This window comes from Podarcis melisellensis (genome assembly GCF_964234715.1).
Source record: "Podarcis melisellensis genome assembly, chromosome: 10".
NCBI lineage: Eukaryota > Metazoa > Chordata > Lepidosauria > Squamata > Lacertidae > Podarcis > Podarcis melisellensis.
Window position 1 is genome coordinate 42,850,718 of NC_138542.1, and position 26,988 is coordinate 42,877,705.

At 40.5% G+C, this 26,988-nt stretch overlaps 1 protein-coding gene across 1 annotated transcript; it reads right to left on the reverse strand.

Moving 5' to 3' along the window:
* Positions 1-60: 60 nt before the first annotated feature.
* LOC309379103 (sodium-coupled monocarboxylate transporter 1-like) lies at positions 61-24,657 on the reverse strand. The gene is made up of 15 exons (XM_081927940.1): positions 23,493-24,657; positions 21,288-21,353; positions 18,724-18,775; positions 17,403-17,470; positions 16,424-16,578; positions 14,579-14,719; positions 12,553-12,682; positions 11,693-11,781; positions 10,442-10,554; positions 8,521-8,588; positions 7,512-7,598; positions 6,617-6,801; positions 5,910-6,013; positions 3,658-3,743; positions 61-1,176 (listed from the first exon to the last, which is right to left on the reverse strand). The coding sequence occupies exons 1-15, from the start codon at positions 23,841-23,843 to the stop codon at positions 1,045-1,047; spliced, it is 1,827 nt and encodes a 608-aa protein (XP_081784066.1). The 5' UTR covers positions 23,844-24,657; the 3' UTR covers positions 61-1,044.
* Between the last annotated feature and the right edge of the window lie 2,331 nt (positions 24,658-26,988).

Here is a 26,988-nt window from a genome sequence, read left to right on the forward strand (position 1 = left end):
GAGCAATCTATTTGTGTTGTAGAGGAGCATGTGGCTGAGGAAAAAGTCCATGTAAACAGAGACAATGAAGCTCTTTTATTAAATTTTGCAAAATCTAACCACAACTGAAGGGCAAAATATTAAGCATCCCAGAGAGTTTCAAATGAAGCTCAAATATTCACTTTGAATGAGAAGCACATCATATTTGACATAAAGTGTAGCCAAAATTACACAGAGTAAAATATAAAATACAAATTATTAATGTTGAAGACAAGGAATATATAAATATAAATAAGATTTGGGAACAGTAGATCTTATTGTGAGGTCAGGCAATGAGGAGGAGGACAAACAGAATGAAGGTTATAAAAAGGGATTTTAATGAATAAGGCTTAATTATTTAAGATGAAGAAGTAGAATTAGACTTCTTTTTAGAAGCATTGAATGCTAATGTTGTAACAGCAAAATATGTAATGGCAGCACTGATAAGAGGAATTGGGGCAGTTTTCACCTGTGCAGGGGGGACATCTGGAGAATATCAAATTGTGTGGATTATGGCAGAAAGGTTGGATGTACAAGGCAAAGAGGGAAGAAGTAGTTTACCAAGACAGCAGAGTGAATGGAATAGGATGCAAAAGAGAAAAGGAGGGAAGAGCATACAAAAGACAACAAAATCTGGAGTGTAGCACATTGTGGAAGATGCTACCATAACACTCGGTTATTGAAGCTTACTCCCAAGTAAGTGTGCACAAGACTGGAACCTGAAGTAGGTAAGTGAAATGGTCAGGCATATCCACAAATCAGTTCTCATTGCATGTTGAGTTACATTTTAATTTCCAAAATTTGCTTCTTAGTACTTCCACTTTTTTCAGTTACATATTGTCCAATATATTACTTCCTTCAAGATGGTGTGAAGTTCAGGTAGGATTTGTCCAAAGTCCTGATAAAATGTCTCACAGTAGTAATGACTATTGTGTGTGGAGGGGGTCATTAGTTAAATTTTATTCTCCATTCATAAGCATAAATGTCAAGTAGCTGCCAACTTCAACGAAGAGTCCAAGATGATTTTCATATATGAGCACCGTTGACCTTTTCTTTACTGTCTGTGAAATCCATTTCAATATGATTGAAAGCTGGATTGTCAGTTCCTTCATCTGCCACAGGGAATGGTTTCCAGTTTAAAACTTTGATTTTCTCATCCTGGGGAAAAAATAGTATTTTACTTTGAGGAGTAAAGCTTTCGTTATAAATAAATAACGATTTATGTCCTTCCTATGCTTCCAGGGTGTTTTACAAAAACATAATAAAATTCAGCAACCAAAATAAAATATAATAAATTACACTACATTAAAATAACAATACATTTTAAATCCTGAGAAAATAGAAGGATTTTTGTCGTCACCCATTATGGATGAAAGTTGCTGTAAAGCCGCCCTTCCCTTCCCATTGCATTAGAAACACTGGTACAAATAACATAAAATAGGGTTGCCCTATTTCTAGAACTTAAATTCAGGACACAAAAGATGAGCTTTTTTAAGGCAAACAACCTATTTTCCTAATTTCCACCTGGACACTATTTTCACCTGGCATAAAAAGAAATTACTTCTATTGTTCAGGCCAACAGTTGTGAGAAAAGATGACATAATAATAGAATCTTTGCATGAGCTTTAAGATATATGACCGCTAGAGAGAGCTATTTCTCTGTTTTAATTCTGTTGGTGGATTAGACAAGGAAGCCCTAGTAGATTTATTTGCAACAAAAAGCATTGCACAAAACTACTGTTAGCAAAACTTGTTTGACAGGTTCTATCTTCCCAAGGGGTTATGTTACAGATAATTCTTTAGCAGCTTTTGTAATTCTGATATACCATTTTACACTAAAGCAAGAATATTCTCATAAGAAAGATATTTCTGTACCACACTGCCACAGCTGTTTCTTTAATAATATACATACTGTATTTAGACTCATGGATTGGTCTAGGAGCATCTCATGTTGCCTGCACCATTGTTAAAACTAACAATGGTTTGAGCCTGATCAGTGTCTTTGATGGAAAAACACTGGAGCCCCATGCAACACCTGTTTATGATTACAGTAAATAAATTTATTTGAAGAATCTTCAATTTTTTTGCCAACTAAACTTCTGACAAACTCACTAGATAAGGTATAAATTTCTTGCATGTGGTTTGATATCTCTTCCAAATTCTGTGTAATCATGGCAATAAACTCCTTACATAATCTTCTATATGACATATGCATTTGGTGGTTTTTTGTTTTGATTTATTTTCATCTACACAGGAAAACTATGACCCTATATAAGCTCATTCTTTGCATTTCTTCCTTATATGGTTTTGTAGTGGGCCACATAACTATTTCCTGCATTGCTACTGTCTAATGATATACTGTGTACAGGTGTTCACTTCATGGACACATGACAAAGCAAAAATGGCTTTCTCCTGCTTCTCCAGATGTTAGCAGTACTGTTTGGTTCGCTGTGCTGCTGACAACTTGCTCACTACATGATTACAGCTAACACAGGAATGTTTTTACAAATATAAACACAGTAAGACATGAACTCCACACTTCAAGGTCTTCCCAGGTTTCACAAAGAATATTTCAAGTCTCCCTCTTCGATGGCAGGAAAATATTATCTTGGATCTGATTTTTCAGGACCCCTCCATATGGCTGTGGAAAAAGTCTGTAGCCAGCACAAAAAGTCATGCCAGGACACTGTGGATCTGCAAGGTCCAATGCCCTTCCATTCCCTTGACAAACTGAGGCAGTTTATTTCCTTCCCATTAATGAATAGAAGCAATAGGAGGGGGAAATGCAGCTTCAAGTCAGGGCTCCCCTGGCACCTGAGGCAGACCCCAAAATGGCAGTCTTCTACCCATGAGGGGAGAAGAAATGAGGGAAGATCTACATCAAGAACAAGGGGGGAAGAAAGATCAACATCTGGCATCAACTGCCCAAGTGGATTCTGCTTGTGGATTTTCCGCTTGCCCCATGGGTGGTCTGGCCTTGATAATGGTAGGGCACACACTTAGCATGCAGAATGTCCCAAGTTGAATCTTTGTTGCCTTCAGATATGGCTGAGAAACAATTCTGAGCTAGATGAACCAGCCTCAGACTTGGCATAAGACAGCTCCCTCTATTTCTAAATATGCACACTTTCTACTCAGTCACAGGAAGTGCAGCTGGGCACAGGAAATGGTAGTTTGTTTGCCTTTGGTTATCCCCCTCTCCCACCTTTGCATTACTCTGCATGTAAATAAAGATATCACATGAAAATCAATACATATAATGTTGAAATATCCAAATTACATCATGTATCTGATACAGAAAACACCTGCTTATGAACATTCATGGCACAGTATATTTGCTGATCTATATAAGACTGTGAGTGGGAACTTTAGTAAAATGTTGCAATGTTAAGTCCTCCTGGTTCTGGGTTCAAGCTAGGTAACCAGCCATGGTTACTTCATTCTGTTCATTCCATTCCCCTTCCCACCACATGCTTTTAGTGAAGTTCATTCATTCATGACGGCTACCATCTGGGAACAATGATACACCCTCAAGAAAATCTCCAAATATCCCTCCCCACATACTAGGATAAAATGTAGACCCTAATAAACATGGATCTTTTACTGCCCAAGAAGAATGAAATAGAAAACTAAACTTACTTGTTTAGGTTTCAAAAACGAGAAATTAGACAAAAAGTCCTCTTTGGTGAGCATGAATTTCCGATCCACAGTCTGCCGTAATCCTCCTGAAAAACATCCAATTAGTAGTTGTTATTATTATTACTTTAATTTATTACCCATACTTCACCCTAAGCTCCCAGTGCAGGTTACAGCAATTTAAAATGCAACATTAAAAATAATTTACAAAAGGTAGAATCGCAAAAATAGAGTGGTCCTGAAAATCTCAGCCAGGATAAAGAGGCCCCTCCAAAGCACTGAGATTATTACAAATAATGTTTATGTGGGGGAGAACAATATATATGCTGCCTTGAGCTCCTTGGAGGAAAGCTAGGATAGAAATAAAATTAATAAATTATAAATAAAATTAATTTATTCTATATATATATATATATATATGCAGGTTTTGGTGTCCTCGGGTGTCTTCCCGTGTAAAAGTTGGGGTGTCTAGGCGACGTTTCGACGAGGTCTCACTCGTCATCTTCAGGCTGGTGCTTTCGGCTTCTTGTTACTGGAACAGAGCAGGATCTCAGTGTTTGAGTTCCTATAAATACTGTTGAGGGGGTGTGGTGTATAGCCTCCAATGTTCTGGGCAGAGAGGAAGTTCCCAGGCTAGTGTGCCTTTTCTTCTTTTGTTCCTTAATTACTTGAGGGATATCTTGAGTGATTTCTTGAGTGATATCCTGAGTACCCACCTAAGTGGTACTCAGGATATCACTCAAGAAATCACTCAAGATATCCCTCAAGTAATTAAGGAACAAAAGAAGAAAAGGCACACTAGCCTGGGAACTTCCTCTCTGCCCAGAACATTGGAGGCTATACACCACACCCCCTCAACAGTATTTATAGGAACTCAAACACTGAGATCCTGCTCTGTTCCAGTAACAAGAAGCCGAAAGCACCAGCCTGAAGATGACGAGTGAGACCTCGTCGAAACGTCGCCTAGACACCCCAACTTTTACACGGGAAGACACCCGAGGACACCAAAACCTGCATTCCTGTACCCGTGAAAATCTACGAAAGCAAATATATATATATATATATATGCAGGTTTTGGTGTCCTCGGGTGTCTTCCCGTGTAAAAGTTGGGGTGTCTAGGCGACGTTTCGACGAGGTCTCACTCGTCATCTTCAGGCTGGTGCTTTCGGCTTCTTGTTACTGGAACAGAGCAGGATCTCAGTGTTTGAGTTCCTATAAATACTGTTGAGGAACTCAAACACTGAGATCCTGCTCTGTTCCAGTAACAAGAAGCCGAAAGCACCAGCCTGAAGATGACGAGTGAGACCTCGTCGAAACGTCGCCTAGACACCCCAACTTTTACACGGGAAGACACCCGAGGACACCAAAACCTGCATTCCTGTACCCGTGAAAATCTACGAAAGCAATATATATATATATATATATATATATATATATATATATATATATATATATATATATATACACACCTTGGCTTTCTGTTTAAAATAGGGGCATCCAATGTGATTTACATGAATAAAACAGTAACTTTAAAAGTTATAAACACTAACAGGTAACAAAAAACAGCAACATAACAGATTAGGCAAGAACCAAATCAAGAGTAATGGCTAGCTGAAACAAGGATTGTCAGAGAATTCTGATGAAAACAAACAGGAGTGGAAATTGCCAATGTTCGCTTATGCAGAAAATAAATAAATCCATCAAAAATTATCACTATTTGCTGCTGTTGTTTCTTTTAGTCCACAAAAGACTTGTAATTACATATTTTTCCTCTATTTGCATTGCTTTTCCTTTGCACTGAAATTAATGGAGTGGAATAATGAAATGACAATGTAACTTAAGTAATTATGTAAATTACATAATTTACCCAATTTCACCGTATGAATGAAACAAATAATGCAATTTTGGGTGAAAGATGAACTGCAGAGCAACAGAAACAGTGTTGCATGTGACAAATACACAGCAAATGGAAAAATGAGGCCTTCTTCCATCCCTAGCTGAATCAGAAAAGTCTGTCATCTGCCAGCCTGCTTGGTTGCTATGCTACCTGCAGAGAAATGAAATACCCTTCTGTGCCATGATGGAAACTTAGCAAGTGGACAAAAGAGCGATGAGGCATTCTACCTTTGTCAGTCCACTTGGTAGAATGCCTTCTTTTTAGCTAACTGAAGGAGCTGTTTATATAGAGATGTGAGAGTTCAGTTTCTTTTAGAAAATAATCTTTACTTCAATAAAATCACAACCAATTAACATACCTGTCGATAGGCTGACAACTATTCCCACAGCAACTGTGACCAGAGTTCCAATTGTGCTAAAGTACAGATAAGATAAGGAATACCAATAATCTGCAATGGCAGGTCTGCAGGGGGGGAAACAGATAGATATATTGTTATTTTTCTACAATGTAGATCTAAAAATGGAAACTGATACATATTCCTTATTTAATTTAAATATTGTTGTTAAGAGGTTTTCAAACAGTAATAAATAATACAAATTAAACAACAACAATATTCAGTAATCAAAACTGAACATCCAGAGAAAGACTTCAGTCAAAACCTAGCAATTGAATACATTTTTGATCCAACAGGCTTTATCCAACTGGATAAATGGGTCTTTATTATGCGTGTCCACTTGTTAGGGTTTTAGTCTTGTTTTAAATGTATTAGTTGTATTTGTGTTTTTAACTCTTTTTAATTATATTACTCCTTTTAATTATTTATGATGATGATAAGCGCTCTTAAGGTTTACTGTACATATATGAGATAAATGCAGTAGTAACATATGAAAACAAAAGCTCAGCATTTTCTGTGTTTATGATTTGCAAAACAAAGTCCTTATCCGCCTCCCAACAATGCAAACAGAAAAAAACTTCTAATGTGATTGCATTTTGATCAGACGCTATTCGGCAAAGAACAGTAACATTTGTCAGCAAGAAATAACATTTGACAGATCTACTATTTACCTCTCATTAGCTTGAATTTCTAAGGAGCCATTCCAGTAGTTTTCTGTGCCTAGGGTGCTTATGTTGCAGCCTACGGTTGAAAGATTTAATGGCATGGCAGTACTGGGAAGTGGAGGGTAAATCTGAGCTCCAATTCCAACCCAAAGGGAAGCTGTGAATCCTCCCATGAGACCTACAAATGCACCCTATAAAGCAGAAAGATAAATCTTATTCAAACTTTAAAGAAAAGGGAAAGATGAGGGCAATAAAAGCAACCCGCATTAACCCCCATGCTCCATTGTTAATTTATTTGTACCCGCCCATCTGGCTGGGTCTCCCAAGCCACTCTGGGCGGCTTCCAACAAAGATTAAAAATACATTAAAATGTCACACATTAAAAACTTCCCTGAACAGGGCTGCCCTCAGATGTCTTCTAAATGTCAGGTAGTTGTTTATCCCTTTGACATCTGATGGGAGGGCGTTCCACAGGGCGGCCACCACTACTGAGAAGGCCCTCTGCCTGGTTCCCTGTAGCTTTGCTTCTCACAGCGAGGGAACTGCCAGAAGGCCCTCAGCGCTGGACCTCAGTGTCCGGGCAGAATGATGGGGGTGGAGACGCTCCTTCAGGTATACTGGACCAAGGCAATCCTTCATATGTGATACAGGTTTTTCCGGCTAAAGGCTGATATTGTTAGCCTGACATTTGTCAAGCTTATGTGTTCCCTTTGTTCTGGCTTGCTTGATTGCTTGCTCATGTGTGTGTGTTTACAATTTAAATTCATTTTGCATTTCACCATAGGGACCTTTTGGGATCAAAAAGGTTGCATAGAAAATAAATACATATATTCATCTATACAAGCATACATACAAACAGGCTGCTCTTCTGTCATAAATAAAATACAGGGAGAACACTTACCACAGGATTGGCAAAAGGACAAAGGATGCCCAAAGAAAACAGTCCCAGAAGAGGTCCACCAACCATGCCAAATATACTGAGAGCTGCCTGAGGAAAGAGTAAAACTAGAAATATCAGTCATCAAAAACAGTGCTGCTGAACATTAAGAAAATGAAAACCAATGTTTAGCTTCCTTGTAATCACTTTCTAGACATCCTGAATAAATACTACTGCTGACGTATGCAGGTGATAGTAACAGGTTAAGCATTAAACAGAAAATCAGAAGTGACAGGTGACGCTTAACTTTCCTTAGCCACCATTGGTGCCAAAAGCCATTTAAGGGACGTGTGATTTAGAGCGGGGAAATGACACGTAGGGAAAGGGTTCTTGCCAAGTGCCCCTTTGCCTCTTTCTATCAAGCCCTCCTGAAAGTTTTTGTTTACCTTTTTTTAAAAAATGAATGAATGAATGAAATAAACTGAAGACGGAAACACACTCAAGAGTGTTACAGTAGATTGAAAGTAACATAAGCTTGAACATTATCATTAAACTTACTGTTCCGAAAGATTGCAAAAAATACCCATTTTTATACAAATCTGTTCAGCTGGTTATGTGCATTCTTTTGTAATAAGTTAGCTTAATCATAGTAACTATGGACTAATTTTTCTAAATCCATTTGAATATAATAGGAGATTCAAAAGGGGCTTTTAAAAGCCAATCTACTACTGTTATAGTTTGGCCTTTTATCGTAATGTCCCACTGATTTCAGTATCCGCTTTTTATAGCATTCATGGATTTTGATACATTGGCCCACCAGTATGAAATGAAAAGTAGCGTGCTCTAGACTGAATATAAGTTTGCAATCTTAAAACAAGTTAGCTGCAGTCCTCCATTTTCTTATATTACTTGATCTAATTTAAGGCTTTTGCCAAAGTAAGCAGTTTGGAGTATAAAGAATAAAACTTAATCCATTGGTTTGTCCTGTTCTTCCAGTCAATTAATGTGAACTGAGGAATTATTAATCGCCTACCTGTAACAAACCTCCTAGAAGAGATGCCAAGGCAGCCATCGCAATACACACTCCACCATATAATAGACCTAAATGAGTGATACATACAGAAATGTCAAATGGCACCTATAGAATTCTGCACCTACAATCCATGAACCGTGAATTTAGTTTGCACCCATTAAAAACTATAGAAGTGTTGCACAAGATTTATAGAACGCTCGCTGCAGGTTTTGCCCTGTGGGTTTTGTTTCACTGACTCTTGATAGCAAATCAATGGTTGATAACAAAACAGCTAGGATTATATCTAGGAATAATCACAATCCACAAAAGATCATGTTCTTGTTTGCTTTGGGGAAAAATCACATAAAAACATTTCAAAACCTACAAAGCGACACCACTGGAAATTAAGTTTTTGAAATACTAGTCCTTACAAAGTAAATTAGAGTATTAGTAGTTAAGTTCACAACATGAATCATTTACATTCCTCATCTAATCCTCTAAGAAGATTGCTGTCTATAGATGAGTTCACTGTCCTCAAATGATTTATAAATGCTTGATAGTTTCATGATTCACTATTCACCATCCTCCCAGCTATAATTTGCAGTCAGGGAGTGACAGCCATGCACTAATCCTGCAGTGAGGCAAACTAGTAGTTTGTGCTAGCCACACATTAATCTATATGAGCTACTGTGCCCACTGGAAACAAGCAACAACATTCCAAAACTTCAGGAATGTTAGATATAATCTTGGTGTACTAATGCTGCCTTTACATATCACATCCATATTATACTTCATGCCCATTGCAATCTCCTGTTGGTACTGCTGCTGCAGTTGTTAGTAGCAGCAGCAACAGCAGTAGTAATAATAATAATAATAATAATAATAATAATAATAGTAATAATAGTATATTAGTTATTTGGTATTACTAGAGCACCATCAATGTCCACAGAGCTTTACAGAATGCAAGAGGACAGGCCTGTACCCCAAAAATCTAACAATGGCAGCCCTAGGAATAATGAAGTTTGGGGACCATTTTCTGAATGTGTCAGGGTAACAAGGGGTTCTGCATCCTGCAGATTCATAGCCCCTTCAACATGCCATGCTCCTGGGACGTCATGCCACACCACCACTGATATAATGCTGGCAACAGGTAATTAATGCTGGCCTTTGGGTGACATAGGTGTTGTCCCATCAACAGACCTCATCTTTGCTGACAGAGCAGCACATACACCACTTCCTAGGCCAGAGCAGGCGGGGGAAGCTTGGTGCACATGCTGGGGGCAGGGGCAGCCACAATGGCACACTGGGGATCGCGCTGCTGGGGATGGGGCACTCCCCCCCCACTCCTCTTCCTCCGCCAGTGCCTACAGCCCCTAAGATGGCACTGACAGATGCACCATTGAGCAAAATGGCACTTCTGAGCAGAGGGGAGTGCTGAGTCAAGAGGGTGCCATAGGGGGCGCTGCAACAATGAGAACAGAAGGTGGGGGTGCACCAAATTTTGGCATTGCACAAGGCACCGCTGAAATCTGAAAGCCCCAAGTCTGCCACCGTTCTGAGTAAATATGGATGGTGTTGTACTGTAAATTACCCTGACACTAAATTTCAGCATTGAATATCTGCTTGCAAGCCCTGCTTGCTTAATTTTCTCACTGTACAGCCGACTGTACTGTATTTATTAGGTGATATGAATAGGCTTATGTACCTGCTTAATAGCAAGAAGCAAGATAATTTTATAAGATAGTCGACAATACAACAACCTTGATTATTCTAATAGTTCATTTAAATAAATTCCTTTAATTATATCTAAAAGTTACCTATAAAAACATGTTAGGGTAATATAATGTTAACTTAATCAACATTAATGGAAACTATAAACGCCATAATTTCTGAGAAGAAAATAAAGACTTGGCTCCTGAAGCTTGAAAAGATAAAGACTTACTCATCCCCATAGAAATCCAAGATAATTTCTTTTCAGTGGGTGATCTGAGGTAAGGTTTAATGAGGTCTTCTACAGTCACAGCAGCTAAAGCATTGATGCTAGAGGACACTGTACTAAGGAAGATGAAATATAGTACATTTTAATTTTGTACCTGCTCAGAATAGTGTTTCACTAACGCATTAATAACTAGCAGAATAATGAAGCAGTGAATGTGATCTACAGGTGATATCAGGAGAGGCTATAACTACAAACTTTTGTTTCTGAGTGGTATCATAAGTTTCAGTGGAATCTCAGTAAGGCGATTCTTTGTATGTTAAGCAGATAAAACAGCTTTATTTCTCTGCAAATCCTATATCATCAACTTTTGCCTTATTAACAGTAACAAATCAGCAGTAATATCTCAGTGCTCACATCCACACTGAGCAAAATAAACTCTCTCCAACTGAAATAGGCTCCCATCAATTAACCCAATACTAAGCGCTTTTAGAAAGAAAAAGAAAAAAAGGTGCCAGTACTCACCATTACAGTAAGTGCCATATTGTTAACATTTGGGGAAGGTGACTGTAGTGTGTACCCTTGAGCACCCCAGAAAAAAGCACTTTATTGATTGATATATATATATATAGCTCTGTTCCAGTAACAAGAAGCCGAAAGCACCAGCCTGAAGATGACGAGTGAGACCTCGTCGAAACGTCGCCTAGACACCCCAACTTTTACACGGGAAGACACCCGAGGACACCAAAACCTGCATATATATATATATATATATATATATATATATATATATATATATATGCTTTCGTAGATTTTCACGGGTACAGGAATGCAGGTTTTGGTGTCCTCGGGTGTCTTCCCGTGTAAAAGTTGGGGTGTCTAGGCGACGTTTCGACGAGGTCTCACTCGTGACGAGTGAGACCTCGTCGAAACGTCGCCTAGACACCCCAACTTTTACACGGGAAGACACCCGAGGACACCAAAACCTGCATATATATATATATATATATATATATATATATATATATGTATTTATTTACTTGAAGCAAATAGGTGGGGCTTACTTCCAAATGTTAGTATACAGGATTGCAGCTGATATATCTCTCCCAGAAGGATTCCCTTATTCTCAGGGAAGTGGGTAGAAGATTGAAGCCTATATTGATTAATCCACTGATTAATTTTATAAAGGTTACTGTAGTCATCTGAATTTATTAAGAACATTTCCCCCTTACTCCAATGGATTCAGGAGTAATTTACCTTAGTGTTCCGCTATAGGCACTAGCCACAAAAAGTCCTGGCACACCTGGAAAATCGCGTAGAATATCCAACACCAAATATGGCATGAGCTGAAAAAAGCAATATACATATAAATTATAAAACCATTTCAATTTTGTTATAGAATCATTTCAATTTTGTTGTCTTCCCCACATTTTTGTAACTTTCACTATCTTCATTCTTTACCATTTCTCTAAGCTTAAATACATATACAATTTAAATCTTTTTTCCCAGCACAAGAAGTTAGGTACAAAATTGGAACTGGAACCTAGAATAGCATTCATTCATGTATTGAATCATGCAAGATCTTTTGAGGACACTGGCTCCAAATATGTAATGTCATTCTTTCTTCAGGGCTGGCCCTACCATTAGCCAGAGTGAGGCAACTGCCTAAGGCAGCAAATGGTAGGGAGAAGCAGCAGCAGCAGCCACCAGCCACCTATTTCTCCTGAGCCTCTTGGCCATTCCTTTCTGTCGGAAATCGGAACTATGTGTGCCAAATAACAACACCAACCTGCTCCTTTCAAGTGTGCTGAAGGACACTATCCCATTGCTATTGTTGTAGTAAGATTTACCTGCCAATCCAATCAGTTCTTTTACTTGGAGTAGGGGGAACAGGAGCAAATATTTTTTTCTCTTTTCCTCAGGCAGCAAAATGTAAAATGCCCTGCCCTTCTTTCCAATGAGTGGTCTTCTGACTTCACCTAGTGAGCCCATGTACTCAACATCACATCTCAGTGCCAAACCAAAAACTGCAATCCTAATACAGTACTTTCTTTTGCTCTTCTAAAGTATATATGTATGATAATATTCTATATGTATTAGAAAGTTAAATACGAAACCTGGTCTGGTGCTGAAACACATTTTGCTGTCCAGGGGTCACAATCCTTATAAATGGAGTACATTGCTAATCCAGACAACACTGCACATGCAAGAATTGCCCATAGTCCCAAGAGGTTTATATAAAGAGATCTATGAGGAAATAACAACATTTTTAATCTTGGGAAGTACCTGGTAAATCACAGTTATAGTATTGTGTAATTGTGTGCTGCACTGTACCTGAACTCGCTTCCTCTTTGGCAGCCAAAGAAAATAGAACCTTAGTTAGGTTACAATGTACTTACTGGTTTATTTAGCTAAAAAGGCAATGAAAAACATTCAATCATGTGTGTGTTTGTGTACATGTCGCTAAAACAAGCTGTCACATGTCACTTGGAGGAGCTCCCGCTTGCTATTGCTGCTCTGACATCACTGCATGTTCATAGAGATTTTGGCTTTATTACTAAGAAAAGGGCTCTCCTGCCTCTTCTTTCCCATACCAACTCCCAGTGCACCCGCCCCCCAGTAGCTACTCATGACGATCAAGAGACCCCTGGGACAGGGTGCAAAAGGAAATGGGTGGGGATTGGGAATGTAAGTGCCTTCCATTCATTCAAGAGTACATTTAAACCAAAGCCTCTATTTACTGAGCCTCGCCTCTGAAAATCCCATTCACACCTTGCTCTGATTGCTGAGCAGACACCACATACTGCCTACACATTTTCAAGCCTACACATTTTCACAGTAACTACAATAGCTAGACAGCTTGGGTCCAATACACTGAATGACTTATTATTGTTCTTTGTTCATTTCTATTTCTAAGATCAACCAGGAGCACTTTCTATAGAGACTGAACATCTTTCAGTGGCGTTGCATCCCTTCCTGTAGTTTCCAGCAAGCAGCAACTGTTTTTAATCAAACTCTAGTATAAACTGCTAGCGTTCTGGTCTGAGTACAGTTGGAAGGCTTTGCTTATGGTATTTTAAGATACGGGAAGTCCTGACAGCTTTTCTCTAAAAGTGTTAGAGAATACTAAGCAAGTATGTGAAGAATGTCATTTCTGTGAAGCAACAAAAGCAACTTTTCCCTTACTGTTACCATGGCACTAGTCATGATCCAGCATTGACTGACCCTGATCCTACCTAAACAAATTAAAAGGTGAAATTGACTTGGCCTGGTCTTATTGCAATTAGCTTCTTGCAACATTCTTCAATAGCAAGGCAATATTGAAAGGCAAAAGCATCGTTCTTTTTTGGTGTCTATACACCCATTTTTTCACATATTAGTATAATCAACATTATAAAAGAAATGTAGTTCTATCTTAAATTTGTACAGAAACAGGTTGCAAATCTGGTACTTGTTACAAGATTCCTTTCAAAAAATTAAAGTAAATGTGTGTATTTAGAACTTTAGTAAAGTATTTACACCTTTATATACCGGTAATTATATTTCCAATGGTAATGCTTTTGTCAGCAGAAAACAGGAAATCAATTTTTGGCAATTCCAACTCCTTTGGCCTTCACACCCCTCCCCAAATATGAGCTAGAGGTACCTTCCAAAACAGATTACAGGAGCTGTGGGGCAGGTGGAAATTGCTGAAAACAGCTCTCTCCCTGTTCAGCAGATAGATGGAAGCCTTACCATTAGAAATACCATAGGATACAGCCCTAAGGAAATCAGTTGGTAATTGGTCCTAATTATTATTGTTGTTACATCAAAGTTACCTTTGATGTAATAATTAGGATGGAGTTGTCCATATAATAAACCAAGATTCATTACTGCATGGCTCTGCACAAGAGTAAGCTGTATTTGTAAATGCACAATTATCTATACCATTTACAATTTTTAAAAAGCTACAAACTGCTATAATTTACCCTAATCTAATTGTTCATGTGTATTTGCTTTTGACAAGGTTCACAAAACAGAAAACAGGTCATTTATATCTTTTATGACTAGATTTTTTAAACCCATAATATCAAGAATGCAATTTAAAATTGAAACGTTTTGCAAATAACAGATTATGCCAGTCGGTCAAAATAACGAACTTACAGCTTTGCTTGAAATAGGGTTTTGCAGGCAATGTATCGCTGAACTTGAGACTGGTTGATTCCATATATTCCAAGCCAGGTGAAAGTCCCACCTACAATAATTGTCCAGAATGTATGCCTTTGCAAAGGATCAGGGTTAAAACTAAATTAAAGGGAGGGAAACAGAACTGTGAAAAAATGGTCTTTAGACTCTTTCCATGTTCACATTCAATTTATACACAAGTTCTCAAACAAACTGAAAAAATAACAATGGTTAAATATTAAACTCAACTAATCACAAAATAAAACACACACATTATTTGAAATACATAATTCAAGATGCAATAGTTCCTTATGAATAAGAGCATTAGTTGTAACATGGTGGCTTTGGACTGGTGTAGGGTTGTCATATGTCAGAAGCAGTGTCTGGGCAGAAATCAGGAAAACGTTTAGGAAAATTCAGATGTATGGCAACCGATGTTGGCAATGTCAACTGGGAAATGTCTTTTTTTTTTAGATTTTGTAAAAAAGCTCAAACAACTTTTGGCAAAAATTTAAAAAGCTCAACAACTTTTGTGTTCGGACTTTCACTTTTTGAAATATGGCAACCCTAGACTGGTGGCAGGGTATCCCTTTTTCAATCTATGCATTCATACAGTCCAGTGACTCTCCTTTCAGCACTAGGTCATTGAAGGTGACAGGGAATGCTGATCCAGGCAAGCTCATACCCATACCTGATGAGTTTGCTTGGGAGATGTTTAAGTGAGATGGCATCCCCCAAGTGCCACCTTGGGCTTCCTTGGCAAACTTGCCAGTCACAGGAGCAATGACCCGTCCTGGACCAGCACACTCCCTACCCCGTCTTTCAGCAACCTGGTGCTGAAAAGAGAGATGCCACATGGCTGTAGTGCTCCCTCTCACTGTTACTTTTTCCTGCACCTACCTACTCTCACAAGCTTGGGGGGACGACTACCTGGGAGGAACTCAGGAGGTACTTGTGGAGCAATCAGTAGGCACCTTGCCAGGCCTGTGGCCAGCTAGATGTAGCCAGGATGGGCAAGGGTTCAAAGCACAGCTGCAAGGAACATACATCTTAAGACTTCTGCAGCTGAAGTGAAAACTGCTCTGGAATCAACATGGAGTCCAAGATGTAGAGGATACAAGATAATGTATATAAAGTGTCTGTCGCAACGAGTCACTGAGAAGTCACCTATTCTAGACCTCAAATTACTTGGAAGAAGTAACTCAACTGACACTACACTGATGCAATGGTGGTGGTGCAGAAGGAGGATTGCTCTGCTACCACAGAGTGAGCTCAGAAATGAAGTCAACCCTATGCTCAGTCATTCAAATAAGTCTCTCTTCCATCTGTGTTTGGATGAAATGTCAAGGCTGCTGCTTTATCAGCTACCGTTCCCTGCTCATCACCAGAAATGTACAGGCTTAGTGAGTAGTGTTGGTTAGATAGTGATAATGCTAGTCTGCCACACTGCATGCAGTGTGGCCTATTCAAGATTTTTCCTGACTCAATGTAGATTTTTTAAACAATTTTTTCAATCTAAGGTTTTGGCACAAGCACATTCATTGTTAAGGACAATACAAAATTATAGCAGTTCTCAAACAAACCTTAAAGCTTCTTAGAAATGCAGAAATGATTCCTTTCTGCAAACTATATTGTTTATGTTGCACAAAAAAACTCTACTTTTTTATTCATGAATGCTTTATAAGATAACTAATAACCTTACCCTAAGCATATACCTAGAATAAATGACACTGATTACAATGATGCATAAGTTAAATAATATATTTAAGCTTTAGTTGCAAAATTCTGCTATAATACTGTAGCTGAAACAAATAAAAAACTTACTCCCAGAAATTTAATCTTCCTCCATGGTAGGAATCATTTAGAATTGGTTCAATGCCATGTTGAACAACCACAGCACGTATAATCACAGATGTAAAACCTGCTACCATGATTCCAACTTGAAAAACATCCGTCCAGACTACTGCTTTTAGACCACCCTATGTGAAGACAAACAGATAGATTAATATACAACCCAGATTACTTCTTTGTCAAAAAAGTGTATCAGAAGAGAAGAGAAGGGAATCCCACCCCCACAGAATTAATGTTCTGAAGGACCTAACAACTTCAATGCACTTTTCTAACCAAGCCATTCCACTGCTGTGGAGACAACACAGCATCTCCAGCTTTGGTGCACCCAGAGACAGCACTACCAACAGAGCCTCCCCTACCACTTGTAAGGCCTTGGGTGGCACTCTTTTAGGTACTTGTGTTCCAGCCATTCAAGACTTTGGGTCTGGTACTAAAACTTTAAATTGGTCCTAACAGCTCATGAGCAGCCAGTGCAGCACTTTCAGGACCCATGACACATGATTCCATAGGGCTCCACCACTCACCAATCCTTCTGCATTTGGTGTGGCTTTGAAACTGTCTCCAAGGCCAGCCCCTTGTAGAGCACATTGCAGTAGTCTGGGTGGGGAGTCACTACAGAATGGACTACTGAGCGAACTAGCTTACTGAAGCCACCTGAGAGTCCAGTGGCAGGTTGGAATCCAGGAGTACCACCAGACTACGAACCTCTTCCTTCAGGAGGAGAGCAACCCCTCCAGAAAAAGGTTGTCCGCCTAATACTCAGATATGAGAACTGCCCACTCATAGCACCTCTGTCTTGTCAGGGTTCAGCCCATCCCGGCTTCCAGGCACTGGTGCAAGACCTTCGCAGTGTTATATAAAATAATTTTATGGGGTACAAATAATTTTATGAAAATTTGCATTCAATTTTTAAAATATTTATATGCAATAATAAAATGAATTTTAAACATACCAGTGTGCAATAGAAGGTACAGACTACTCCTGTTGCAACCACTGCACCCCACAGGTCAAATCCTGTAACTAGAAAAGAAAATATAAAGTGTAAAGGAATGAAGTTTTTTATGGTAGATGGTTATTTTGGTGTTTGAACAGCAGATACAAAGAGTACTGGAAATAATTCTTAGTGGTAATTAATTACAATTTGGCCTTTGATTGTTTCTTCCATACAATGCTTGTTTGGAATTATGCCCATAAAACAACTCTGCGCAACAGATGCTATTGACTATGTTAACTAAATAGAACCTGCACACAGAGGCAACGATATCTGATCCTCTCAGTAAACAACAATAAAATGACACCAATATCAAGCTCAGCTCATTAGCTGCCAGAGGAAGTTGGCTTGCTTTTACTGGAAACAAAATTATAGGGTGGATGGACTTTGCTCTGCTCCACCAAGGCAATTCTAATTTGACCTGTGAGGGTGCACTTTATGGCTTGCCAGATGTTTGATAATCATCCTGATTTGTAGCCTACCAAGACTCCCTGTGTAGGGGCCAGAACCATGGTCCCAAGACATGTCCCAAAGCTGTCATGCTGCCATAGAAGTTGCTGTCCGAAACATCTTGAAAGCACCAAGCTAGGGAAGGCTGGTCTAAAGATGCATGATATATAAATCTTTATGAAACTAAGAATGTCATAGACTGGTGATTGACTGGATGGGAGACTTTCTGAGAATACTGTGTGGTTGTCCTTCAGTTCCATCATGGAAGAAAAACAGGTTATACATGTAATGAATAAAATTCAAGAAATTGAACATAAAAAATGGCTGCCTTGGTGATTTGAGTTGTGAACCCTTGCTGCAAAGATATAGTTTTAACTGTTTGGCTTATATTTATTGGTTTAATTATTATTATTTTATTGACTTTATTGTTTGAATATGACTACTGTCCTTCTTGATGGATCTAGTCTAGAAATGCAGTGAATAAATTTGAATTAACGATCCATGTATATTTTTCAAGAAATAACTATACCACATAGTTTATGCATTTCCCCCTTTAAAATCCACATGAAACCATTATTCCACAATATTTAGGGTCCATTAAGCCTAGAATATTTACAACATTATGTTGTACAGTAATGAAAGCAGAAGTTAGCCAGAAGTTACTTCTCAAAGCATAGCTGCTGTTCTGATGCTGGGATTTTAGATGGACAAACCTTTGCTGAAGTCAGCAGAAATATACAAAGGCTTCATAATAGGTCTTGCTTTATACAATAATTAATAACAGATATTAAAGAATAAACTCAGTTACCATAAATTCATTTATTCACCTTACCTTGATTTAAAGCCAAGGCTGGGGCATAAATGACAATTCCAGTGTATAATATCTGGAACAGAGGATACAGACACAAACAAAACATTTTAAAGATCATCCCATTTTACAGCTAAAAACAAAACCTTCATACAGGAGCAGTTTCACTTTTTAAACAATTCTTAACACTCTCAAATACTCCACTTTCCTTTCTCTAAAGATGCAAAGCGATAAAAGCTTCAAGAAGTCTTTAAAAGACTTTGGAACTTTTAAGCTTCAGAGCTAGGCTTGTTTTATTTTGCTGTAGTTTACATTCTATTATTCCTTCTAACGGTGATGGGTGATTAGTAAATGTTGATTAGATATTTTTACTTTGTTTCAATGTACATTAATAAGAATTTGGGTTAGGTTCATGACAGCTAAATACTGTAAGCTCTTCAGGGGGTCAATGAACTTAGAAGTTTGGGAAACTGGATGACTAGGAGACTGAGGTTGCAGGTGCTGTAACAGAGGGTTCCATAGTAGTTCCATTCCTCTCTACAGAATCACTATCAGACAGCAGATTCCCATTCAGCCCCATGGCATTCATGCTGTGAATGTCCCACAGGCTTCTGTTCTATCACCAATGCTATTCCATGTTTGCTTATTTAATAGCATTCCTATGCCACTTAATCATCAAAACCTCTAGACAATTTACATAAAATATACATTAAAATTACCCCAAAAAAGTCAGGTGCTAAAAACAAGTTAACCAAAACATTTTAATACTGGAATAAAACCAGCAGTTTTGAAATATAATACATAATACAATGCAATATATTAAAATTTATTATAATAATATTACAAATTAAAATTTACATGTCTGAGTAGACTAACTTAAACAAAAATGTTTTAGCAAGTGCTGAACAGAGTACAGTGCTACTTTACTTCTCGAACGTAATCTGTTCTGGAAGTCCCTTTGACTTCCAAAATGTTTGAAAACCTTCTGATTGGTGCAGGTGCCCTGGAAATAATAGCTGACAGCTGCATCAGACATCCGATTTCCGAAAAACATTCATAAACCGGAACATTTACTTCTGGGTTTTCGGCATTTGGGAGCCGAAATGTTTGAGTACCAAGGCATTCAAGAACCAAGGTTCCACTGTACAACAGAAGTACCTGCCTAATATCAATGGGCAAGGAGTTTCAAAGTATAGGTGCTGCCATCACAAATTATCAATTCCTTACAGGTGCAGAACAAATATTATGTGACATTTGCAGAAGTGCCAGGTCTGCAGACTGAGGCACCCTGTGCATGATATACAGTCGTACCTTGGAAGTCGAATGGAATCTGTTCCGGAAGTCCGTTTGACTTCCAAAACATTTGAAAACCAAAGCGTGGCTTCTGATTCCAATCAGAAGCTGTGGAAACCCCGCTGGACATTAGGCTTCCAAAAAAATGTTCAAAAAATGGAACAGTCACTTCCAGGTTTCGATCATTCGGGAGCCAAAATGTTTGAGAACTAGGCTGTTTGAAACCAAGGTACGACTGTATAAATAAAAGAAGAATACTTCACACTGTAGCATAGAATTGTAGAGTTGGAAGGGTCCCTGAGGGCATCTATTCCAACCTCGTGCAATGCAGGAATCCTGCCCACAGCTACCCCTGGGCAGTGGCTGACCTGGCTGCATGGGCACCCGGAACGGTGGCCATGCTGTGTACCCGGGGGGGGGGGAATCCTCTGCTTGGGGGGGGCGGGGCAATCCTCCGCATGCGGGTAAAGCGGCACAATCCTCCAGGGCAGTGGGGCGAGCCCCTGCGGTGTGCCTTTTGTCACCCCCCCCCGAGATGGAACCCTACACCCCTGCCCCTGGGTGGGTTTGAACCACCAACCTTCTGGTTAACAGCCAGATGCATTGTGCCACTGGGGCGCATGTTCAGTTCAGAGTTCCTCTGACAGTTCCTTAAATATTTATGTCTTGTAATGAGTTACAACACTCTCAGTGATTTCAGTGGGGCAAGGATTACCCCCATATGTAGTTTATATAAGTAACTATATTGAAGCTTGTTCACAATCTCACAACTGAAGCTGCTAATGTCAAGCTTATATTACAGCTATTATTTGCGGAAGATAAAACATGCTTCATATACACTAGGCTAAATAACAATGGATGGCATTCAAACAAGTTTTACTCAGAGTAAACCTACTGAAATTAATGAATATGACTAGGTTAAGTAGTGGAACTTCTTTGGCACAGAGGTATGTTTGTAACATTCACTATTCGGCTTTCATTGAATGCTGAAGATGCATCTCTTTCTATCTTTTTAGCCTGGCCTTTGATACTTGAGATGTCTGTTTTCAGGACCCATCCTATTCCTATGGCTGTAATTTGTTTTATTTGTTTTTAATTTATGAATTTTACGTTGTTGTTGTAGTAACATGCCCTGGGACTCGCTGTTGAAGGGCAGATAATAAATTTAAGAAGCAGTAGTAGTAACAGTGATTTCAGTGGGTCTACTCCTCCAAGTAAAACTTAATTGAATACCACCCAATTAGTTTGAGTTATACATTTCTTAATATCTGAGGTTTCTAAATCAATGTCCTTACCGTAAGTATAATGAAGAGAATTGTCCCACACAGGCGGAGGTATTTATTAAATCGAAGTTCTAAATACTGTAAAAGTAAATACATAAAACGGTAATGAACAATTTTTATGTAGTCATGAAGGAACAGTTCATTTCACATTGAAGAAGATTATATTAATCTGGAGGAGAAAGGGGTTGATTTTCCATTTATTATTTGATTGCTCAGATCGTAGTCAATTTTCCTTATTTTCTTTTGCCTGCTACTGCAACTATATATTTATTTTGTATGTATTTATTTAAATATTTATAGACTACATTTTCATATAAAATATCACAAGGCAGCATACAGCCTAAAATGCACAGTAAAACCAAATTAAAAATGTGAAAGACATCAGTAAAAGCTGGTTGGTCAAAGAATCTCGGGTATGAAAGTCCTATTTAAATTATTCTTTTTTTAACCAAAAAATAAAAATAAAAAATCTAAGCATGAGCAGGGATGACTCTTGACAGATAGTATGACTAATGGCCAGGTATGGTGGGAGTTATAGTTCAGCACCAGCTGGAGGGATAAAAGTTCCCCACACCTGCTCAATTGGGAGAGGCTGTGAAAGCTCTGAATCGGCATTTGAATGCAGTAGTAGACTAGATCAGTGTTTCCCAACCTTGGGCCTCCAGCTGTTTTTGAACTACAACTCCCATCATCCCTGACTAGCAAGACCAGTGGCAAGGGATGATGGGAATTGTAGTCCAAAAACAGCTGGAGGCCCAAGGTTGGGAAACACGGGACTAGATGAAGGCAAATAAACTGTGCTCAACAGAGGCTCCTTGAGTGGGTGGTTCTCATGACTAGAAGATAACTTAAGTTACCTGTTCTGGATGAGGTTCCACTCTCTCTCTCTCTTAAGGAGCAAGTGTGTGGCTTGGTGGCAGTGGTGTAGCGTGGGTTGTCAGCACCCGGGGCAAGGCAAGTAATTTGCGCCCCCTAACCCGTGGATTTGCGCTCCCTAACCCTAACCCCCAGATGTTGCGCCCGGTGCGGCCGGCCCCCCTGCACCCCCCACACTACGCCACTGCTTGGTGGTACTCCTTGATATATCCTTGTACGGTTGTAGCTGCTGAGCCACTTGAAGCTGATGGAAGGCATTAATGCTGCTTGTTGTTTCCCCAGACTACAAAACTGCTCCTTAAGGGTGCAATCTTTCACCTCTCCAATTCCCAGACAAGGAGACGTGGCCCAAGGAGACCACGATGGATTCAACTTCAGCTTATTGTCTCTCATCCAGCCCACCATTGCATCCAGGCACTGATCCAGAATCTGCACACCTTCTCCTGACTCAGATGTTACAGAGAAACAGAATTGTGTCCCATCAGCATACTGATGACAATTCACTCCAAATCTCATAATGACTTCTCCAAATGGCTTCATATAGCCTAGAGGACAAAAATGAGCCCTATAGCAAAAATGATCAAGCTGCTATGGGGCTAAGAAATCATCACCTAAAACTGGAAATGGTCTCAGAGATAGGTGCACTGTTTTACAGTGGTTTTTGCTCCTAACTCCCATCACCTGAGTGAGAGAGGTTTGAGAGTGGTGGTGGTGGCAGGGCATGGGCTGGTTGTCTTTAGTTGACGGCAATAAGATTTGTACGTTGGCAAATGTTTGCACGAACATGTACCTACATGTGCAGCTTAATTCATAAACCAGGCACTTGGATTTAACTAGTTTATCACAAGAGCCGGGCAAACAGATCTACAAATATTGTTTTGGGATTTTCATTGATTTTTCCTTTGGCTGCTTTCTACATGAAGATTTCAGAAGACTCTTTAAAGCTAATGTTTTCCAAATGGAGGGCTGAAAAGTGGGGCTACAAGACGGAAAGTCTTTATGCATTTGTTATGCCCTGTCCCCATTGTGTAAGTGTGTGTGTGTGTATATATTACAATGCGGAAACGAAATGTAAATTTACTATTTTTAACCAGTTAACATTTATTGATGTTTTAAGTGTGTTTTCATGGATGCCCTTTGCTGATTTTATATGCATTTGTTGCATGCTGCCTTGATTTGTTTGTGCGTGCAGGTTGTAAATAAGATATTAAAATATAATGGATGATCCGAAGAGCAGAATCGGAGGTCCTGACTGCGAAGGAACTCTATTAACCCTGAAAGCAACCTCGGGAGGTTCACCAACTGCGCCAGAGAGAGTTCGCGGGAGTCCCCTCCTCCTACCTCGTAGGTGCTGGTGATGCCCAGGCGGTAGAAGACGGGCACGAAGACCTCGGCGCTCAGGATGACCACCAGCGCGTAGGTGATGGCGAAGACGCTGAACCTGGCCCCGAAGCGGTACACCTCCGACGGGGTGCCCAGCACCGTCACGGCCGACATGAAGCTGGCCGTCAGCGACAGCGCCACCGGCAAGGCCGACATGCTGCGGCCCCCCATCAGGAACTCCTGCGAGCTCTTCTGCCCGCCGCCCGCGAAGGCGTAGTACACGCCGATGGCCGCCGAGATGAGCAGCATGGCCCCGAAGACCACGTAGTCCCACGTGCCGAAGCCCCCGACGGCTTGGCAGCCGCTCATGGCGCCCGGAATGCCGGCGCTGACAAACAGGAGGAAAGCGCCCACGGAGAAGAAGGGCTGGTGCCTTCAGGAAGGACGGCGCTTCTCTTCGGCGGAGCTCGCTGGGACGGAGATGGCCGCTTGCTGCCTGGTGCAACTCTTCGGCGCAACTCTCTCTCTCTCTCCCTCAGCGCGGGAGATGATGGGCAGGCGGGCTCCTCGCGCGCGCTTCCTCTTCCCCAGGCGCCCCCGCAGTTCGCGCGCTCGCTGGCTCTCAGCACGTGCCCTTTTGGCGCGGGAAGCGCTTCTGCTGCTTCTCCGCACCCGCAAGCGCCCACCGGAGCCTCCCGGTTGCCCACGAAGACCTCTGGCTTTTCTTACCCGCTCCTCTTTTTCATCACCCTCTTCCCTTCTTTTATTCCTACCCCGCGCCTTCCTTTCCGCTCTCCCTCCCCTTTCTAGTAATTCCCTTCTTCTTCTTCTTCCCTCACGCGCCTCCGCGTCTTCGCTCCTCTCAGAGGAGCCTCTTGGAGCGAGAGGCGCCGTCCAGCGCTGCTGCTGCTGCTTCTCCTCTCAGCGCAGCCGGTGAACGGAATGCTCGTCTCTCTTTCCTCGCCCAGCGCCGCGGGGAAGCTTGCCTCGTCTCCGGTCTCGTCGCCTGCCTTGCGCGGGAGTTCAGCGGCGAGGGACAGCTCCCGTCTCTCTCTCAGCCTCGAGACGGAGCCACAGGCGAGGGGATTCCTCGTTTCAGCACCACCAGCGATTCGGCCAGAGGCAGCGCGAGAGGGAGAGCGCACGAGAGAAGACCCAGGTAGGCTTGGGCGACAGAGCAGCTAAAGTGGCGAGAGCCGAGAGCAGCCCCGCCTCCCGCAACTGGAGGAGGGAGAGCCCCGCCCCGAGGAAGAGTGGTGACTCTGGTGGATTCGCCTTAAAGGAAGTAATTGTCCTGAATTCAGAGGGGAGCCTCCCTTCGTTATTCAAATCAAAACGCCTCAGTTCCCATAATCAAGGGCTTAATTCCAGCAGAGGCTGAAGGTCCGCTCTTGAAATAGTTGCACAATGGGAAGGCATGAGATACTGAGTCCCAACGACACAAAGACTGGGTGTGCCAGCCTAGCTGTGGCCGTGATGAACCCTTGTGAATGAAACTTGCTTGTCTCACCTGACTGACACATGGGTGGCATATCTGCTTTTAGTGCATGCTTACTCATACTTTTATGCAAAGCAGCTAATATATCCCAACACCTCCACTTCCCGCTTTATGCACTGGAAGAAGTCGTAGCTAAGATGCCACAGGGAACTTATTATTATTTATTAAATTTCTGTACCGCCCTTCATCTGAGAATCACAGGTGATTTATAATGCCAAAGCACAAAAATACATAACATAGTAAGAAACAAAAACAATAACCCCACTCACACACAGTTTAAAAGGCCATCAATTGTTTAATTAGCCAAAGGCCTGAGGGAAGAGGAATGTTTTGCCTGACATCTCAAGATATTTAACAAAGGTGCCAGGCAACCCCTTTGGGTAGAGCATTTCACATTTCTGAGGCGCCACAGGAAAGGCCCGCACTACCTGGAAAAGCTCTGCTGGATGGCACAATGAGGATGCAATGGAGGCAGCAAAGTATACCTTCTTTGCTGGCTTCACTGCAACTAGATAGGCTTAATGATGAGCCCTCACCAATGTTTGATTGCATTCAACTGGAGTTTTCCATCTCCTGGGTATTTTGCTCTTGGGTACAAGAAGGTCCCGTCTGTCACATGCATCTGCTTTCACCTGGGCTTTATGAATAATATGCCAGGGATATGCTCTGTTTACCAGGGCAATCTCTAGCTCACCTGCTGCTCATTGGTATGCGTCCAAAGTAGAGGAATTCCTTTTCCTACGCAAAAATTGGCCCAAAGGTAGGTTACATTTAAGGTTGTATGGATGATGAAATTTAAAATGTAATAAAGTGGTACGGTCAGTATCCTTTTTATATAGGGGAAACAAATAAAAAATTCCCAATGGTCCATGTGACTAAAGTATCCCAAAATTGGACTGATGAATGATTAGTATTTAACCCTGATTGATGGACCCCTGTGGTTTCTTGAAGGATTTTTCACATACAATTTACAGCTAAGGCTGCAATCCTAAGCATACTTAAAATATTGTCCCCATCTAAATCAATAGGGCATACCACAGATAAAACATGCTTATAGAAATCATAGAATTGTAGAGTTGCAAGGGACCCTGAGGATCATCTAGTCCAACCCCCTGCAACGCAGGAATATGCAGCTGTACCCTCTGGGGATCAAACTGGCAACCTTGGCATTATCAGCACCGTGCTCTAACCAACTGAGCTATCTAGGCTTATGGTGGGATCATTTTCAAACCTCACATTCCAGGAAATATACTTTGTATATTCTGTGTCCTAAATAATATTCTGTGGTGTCACCAGTGGATGAACTACTCAAAGCACAGGAGAGCTTCAAGTTCCCTTCAAAGTTGCTGCAGAGGGCTCTGGTTGGAGCAGTAACATAGTTTGATAATCCCTTGTTTTCCTAATGTAAATAATAATTAGGTGGGAAGCTGGGAGAATGCAAGAACCTCATTTGGAAGCATGTTGTGAAGTCAGTTGGACTGGTTTTCAGCTGGGTAAGATCTCAAACGGATATGCCGATTTAAATAGTAAACCCTATTTAAATATGTAACTTCTTTCTACGTAAAGTAATTAAAGTTGTCGGCCTCAGTGGTCTTAGAACTCAAATGGCAATAATGAGTGTGAGGAAATAGCATCTTAGCAACACCCACACTCTTTTTAAATAGTTGTATGATGAGACACTTTCCCAGATTGCAGAGGATGATGTGCATTAAATCAGTGTGTAACTTAATCTGAACAGGATTAGCTAGTAAATTCGCTACTGTAATTAGTAAGAAAAAGAAAGTTCACACCATCTTCTCAGAACAGTTATTATTTGACTCATACTCTTGACTGAACACTTTCACAGAATCTCAGAATTGTAGAGTTGGAAGGGACCCTGGGGGCCATCGAGTCAAACCCCCGGCAATGCAAGAATCTCAGCTAAAGCATCAATGACAGATGGCCATCCAACCTAAGTTTAAAAACCTCCAAAAGGTGTTAAGTGTTCCTGAACTGTCTCAAATAACTTACTGAAGA